The following is a 5,226-nucleotide window of genomic DNA, read 5'->3' as shown; positions in this document are numbered from 1 at the left end:
GAATTATTCTTCACCAAATATTTTTCAAGAGAGGTCAAGGCCAAGAAGGTGAAGGAATTTCTTGAATTGAAGCAGGATGCTATGTCTGTTGCTGAGTATATTTTGAAGTTCTAAGAAGGATGTGTTTTTGTTCCTTTTATAGCTGAAAACAACAAAGATAAGGGAAAACACTTCCTTCGTGGTTTGAAGTCAGAGATTCGAAGAGATGTTCATATGTCCAAGGTGATCACCTACCAAGACATTGTTGAGAGAGTCTTACTTGCCGAGCATGATGAACAAGAGATTGAGAAGGAACGACAATTAAGGAGGCAAGCTTTTCAAGCTAGAGGGCAAGGGACAAGTACTAATGTGCGAGGTGGCCACAAAGGAAAAGGCAAGATGGAGCAACGCAATAAGTCTTCTTTGCCTTCTTCAGATACGGAGCGACCATTGTGCCATAAGTGTGGCAAGCCACACAAAGGTGAGTGTTTGGTTGGTAGTTGTCGTTGTTATCGATGCAAGGAAATGGGGCATACAGCACAGAAGTGCCCTCTCTCTTCAGACAAAGGAAAGGTTCAAGGCAGAATTTTTACAAGGACAAAAGAAGGTGCCAATCCTGATTCTTCAGTGATATCAGGTAATATTCTAATATCTGGCAATGAAGCACTTACATTAATTGATACTGGTGCAACACACTATTTTATGTCTGAAGTGTTCATGCATTCTTTGTCTGTTGAACCTACTGTTATGCCATTACACTTCAATATTGTGTTGCCCTCTGGTGATGAAATATGTCCCACTAGTATTCTTAAGGCATGTCCTGTGCAAGTGGGTACTAGATTATTATTTGCTGATCTTATTGTTATTCCGATGGTTGCATTTGATGTTATATTGGGTATGGATTGGTTATCTGCATATCATGCGGTGATTGACTGTGTGGGGAAGACAGTGAAGTTTTTAGCCGATGACCATGAGAATGATGTATTTGTTGGTCTAGGCTCGTCAATGAGTATTCCTATTATTTCTTGTCTACAAGCTACTAAATTGTTGCATAAAGGTTGTATTGGTTTTCTTGTTTCAGTGTTGGATGTGCGCAAGGAAAGTAATATGCAATTACAAGATATTGATGTGGTTCAAGTTTATCCTGTCGTATTTGCAGATGATGTGCCTGGATTACCACCAGATGGAGAGGTGGAGTTTGTTATTGATTTGATTCCAGGTATAGCTCCAATCTCTAAAGCTCCGTACAGAATGGCTCCGACTGAGATGAAAGAATTCAAGAATCAATTACAGGAGTTATTAGATAAAGGTTTTATCCGGCCTAGTTCATCGCCATGGGGAGCTCCGGTTTTATTCGTGAAAAAGAAATATGGGTCGTTGAGGTTATGCATTGATTATCAGGAACTCAACAAGGTAACTGTTAAGAACAAATATCATTTGCCACGTATTGATGATCTTTTTGATCAATTGCAAGGAGCCACCGTGTTCTAGAAAATCGATCTTTGATTCGGATATCATCAATTGAAGGTGAAAAATTAGGACATACCAAAGACTGCTTTCAGGACGAGGTATGGACATTATGAATTTTTGGTGATGTCGTTTGGACTAACCAATGCTCCTTTAGTTTTCATGGATTTAATGAATCGTGTCTTTAAGCCGTATTTGGATAGTTTTGTCATTGTTTTTATTGATGACATCTTGATCTACTCAAAGACACGAGATCTTCATCGTGAGCATTTGAGGATTGTGTTGCAGCTGTTGAGGGATAAGCAATTGTATGTCAAGTTCTGGTTGGAGCAGGTGGCATTTTTGGGCCATATTGTTTCGAAAGAAGGAATATCGGTGGATCCTTCTAAGATTGAAGCTATTAAGCAATGGTCCATTCCAAAGACAGTGTCAGAGGTAAGAAGTTTTCTTGGTTTGGCAGGATATTATAGAATATTCATAGCGGATTTTTCGAAGATCGCAGTGCCATTGACGAGTTTGACACGAAAGGCTACCAAGTTTGAATGGACCATAGAATGCCAACAAGCATTTCAAAATTTGAAAGATAAGTTGACCTCTGCCCCTGTATTAGTACTTCCTTGTGGTACTGAAGATTTTGTTGTGTATACAGATGCTTCAAAGCAGGGGTTAGGTGCCGTATTGATGCAGCATGGGAAAGTGATAGCATATGCTTCTCGTCAGTTGAAGGAATACGAGAAAAATTATCCCACTCATGATTTGGAGTTGGCGGCTGTGGTTTTTGCTTTAAAAATTTGGCGGCATTATCTATATGGTGATAAATGTGAAATATTTACGGATCATTAAAGTTTGAGTTATTTGTTTTCGCAGAAGGAATTGAATATGAGGCAGCGAAGATGGTTGGAACTTGTGAAAGACTACGATTGCACCATTAGCTATCATCATGGTAAAGCTAATGTGGTTGCGGATGCTTTGAGTCACAAGTCGAGTTCTTTATTGGGATCTATGATTTCTAAATCATTGTTCCTGGAATTGCAAAGGAATGAGATCAATTTGGTATCTTCAGGTACAGTGGCTCGATTATCAGCATTAGTTCTTCACTCAACTTTGTTTGATCAAATTTTGTAGGGACAACAGTCTGACAATCAATTATTAGCATTGAAGAGGAAAAGTGATCTGACAGGAGTTCCGGAGTTTGGGTTGAATCGTGATAGTTTATTGACCTTTCGAGGTAAGATATGTGTTCCTATGAATGATGACATTCGAAAAGAGGTACTTCTTGAAGCTCATACAACACCATATTCTGTACATTGCGGTAGTACCAAGATGTACCAAGATCTTCGTCGTCTTTAATGGTGACCAGGTATAAAGAAAGATATAATGTTATTTGTTTCTGAATGTCTAACCTGTCAGCAGGTTAAAATTGAACACCAGCGATCGGCGGGATTGTTGCAATCCTTGCCTATAACGCAATGGAAATGGGAGCACATAACTATGGATTTCGTTGTTGGGTTGCCAAGAACGCAGAAGGGCTTCAATTCTATTTGGGTGATCATGGATCGATTGACCAAGTCATCTCATTTTCTTCCTGTCAAGACGACGTATTCTATGAATCAATACGCTGAGGCTTATATTCAGGAAATTGTGAGACTTCATGGGATACCAGTATCGATAGTTTCGGATCGTGATCCGAGGTTTACATCGGAGTTTTGGAAGAGTTTGCATAAAGCCCAAATTCTTGAAGATATGATAAGGGCTTGTACGATTGATTTCTCGGGAAGTTGGGATTCCAAGTTGCCTTTGGTGGAGTTCACGTATAATAACAGCTACCCGTCTTCTATCGGCATGGCACCTTATGAAGCTTTATATGGAAGAAAGTGCCGATCTCCTTTGTTTTGGGAAGAGGTAGGTGAAAGGAAGATGTTGGGTCCCGGAGTTGGTTCAACAAACAGCAGATGTTGTGGCATTGATCCAAGAAAGAATGAGGATCGCTCAGTCTCGACAGAAGAGTTATGCCGATGTTCGACGATGACCTTTAGCATTCAAGGTTGGTGATCATGTATTTATTAAGATAGCTCCTCTCAAGGGAGTTCTGCGATTTGGGAAGAAGAGTAAGTTAAGTTCTCGTTATATTGGGTCATTTGAGATTCTTGACAAGATTGGAGACCGAGCCTATCGTCTTGCATTGCCATCTGATTTGGATCAAGTTCATAATGTAATCCATGTTTCCATGCTACGCAAGTACCTTTCTAATCCATCTCATGTTCTCCGGTACGAATCATTGGATCTTTTACCTAACTTGAGCTATGAAGAAATGCTGGTTCAAATTCTTGATCGCAAAGTTAAAGTGTTGAGAAACAAAGAAATTGGCCTTGTCAAAGTTCTTTGGAGGAATCAAGTGATTGAAGAGGCTATGTGGGAACCAGAAGAGGAGATGAAACATCGTTATCCGAATTTATTTGACGGTAAGCAAATGTATGATTTGTATCAATTATTTTTGGGGTGATGAACATTGATAGTAAAGGGTATTATGTATTTTGTAGAAAATGTATTTACATTTTGGTGATGATATTTTATGAATTGTTTTGTGAAAAGTTTGAAAATCTTTTGATGTAAATAACATTTAGTTTCCCCTTTAAAATGAAAGGCTTCCGCATATGTTATCTCTTAAAATATAAATGTCATGAGAGTGGGTTGTTTCAATTTAAGTAGGCATAACATTTGTTTTTTAGAATTCAAAATGAAGTATTTACGAAGTTTGTAACTTTGAGTTTCTAAGATATGTAGACATAAGAGTTAATATACTTAATAGGGCAGTGAAATAGATGAATATAACGAGCGAAAAATAAAAGATATTAAATTAGGTATAATACCTTTAATATTTTAGAAATATATTTTATTTACCACAGTGATGTTGACGACAATAAATATAATGCTATGAAATATAACATTAATGCTACTGTTATATAAATATGAATAAAGTAAGTTTATTTTCAAAATATAAAAGTAAAATATCTCGAATATGTGATCCTATAGTTTATCTACGTTACTTTTCGAATAAAAAAATATGATAAGAAACAGCGAGTACTTTGGAAATCAGGATAAATATTGCGCTGAATTGGGAACCATATAGTATAGAGGATAATTGTTTAATATAGAAGCAAAAGAATACAAAAAAATTGTATATTTATTTTTTCCCTGTATATGGATGTATATAGTATGAATGTACGTTTAAGAAAGTAGACGTTTATAATTTTTATAAAATTGATGTAATTGCAAACTTTAAAAATACATGATATCATATAGTGAAGATTTAAATAAATTACAGAAAAAACTGGTGTATATTTTGTAGGAATCTACATAAGTTTAGAAGTGGATCATAAGATTAATGTTAGATAGTGAGATGGAAATGTTGAACAAAAAATTATAGTCTTGAATAATTTTTGTAAATAAATAATATAAAAGTATTTAAATATAAATAAAGAGAATAGGATATTAAAGTTATGTAGTTGTGGAAAAGAAGTTTTTAAAGGGAGAGAAATTTGATGGGAAAACTATCGTAAAATAAAATTATGTTATATAACAAAGCAGTTTAATGTTTACTTACGTAAAAGATAAATATGTTACAAAAATTAAGTTATATTTATTGAGAATTTTATATATAACAAAAATTATTGGGAGTTTTTGAAACGCTCGGCATTTTTTAAATAGGATACAAAAAAATATAGGATAATAAGATGCAAATTTGTGAGGAGATAATTCAGCAATTATGTTGTATTTTTT

At 35.7% G+C, this 5,226-nt stretch overlaps 1 protein-coding gene across 1 annotated transcript; it reads left to right on the top strand.

Moving 5' to 3' along the window:
* Positions 1-213: 213 nt before the first annotated feature.
* Positions 214-3,949, top strand: LOC142525957 (uncharacterized). The gene is made up of 6 exons (XM_075630239.1): positions 214-811; positions 1,061-1,392; positions 1,735-1,881; positions 2,572-2,715; positions 2,860-2,991; positions 3,515-3,949. Exons 1-6 carry the CDS (start codon positions 214-216, stop codon positions 3,947-3,949), a joined length of 1,788 nt encoding a protein of 595 aa, XP_075486354.1.
* Positions 3,950-5,226: the final 1,277 nt, after the last annotated feature.

This window comes from Primulina tabacum, chromosome 15, assembly GCF_025594145.1.
Source record: "Primulina tabacum isolate GXHZ01 chromosome 15, ASM2559414v2, whole genome shotgun sequence".
NCBI lineage: Eukaryota > Viridiplantae > Streptophyta > Magnoliopsida > Lamiales > Gesneriaceae > Primulina > Primulina tabacum.
Note: the sequence above shows the minus strand (reverse complement) of the source record. Positions and strands in the feature narration are given on the sequence as shown.

What these genes read in the sequence shown, in the direction of transcription:
- LOC142525957 (XM_075630239.1), top strand. Translation starts at nt 214, where the DNA reads ATGTCCAAGGTGATCACCTACCAAGACATTGTTGAGAGAGTCTTACTT. An exon ending in GGCATGTCCTGTGCAAGTGG is followed by an intron (nt 812 to 1,060) that starts GTACTAGATTAT and finishes TTCTTGTTTCAG; the next exon opens with TGTTGGATGTGCGCAAGGAA. An exon ending in AGGGCTTCAATTCTATTTGG is followed by an intron (nt 2,992 to 3,514) that starts GTGATCATGGAT and finishes GTATTTATTAAG; the next exon opens with ATAGCTCCTCTCAAGGGAGT.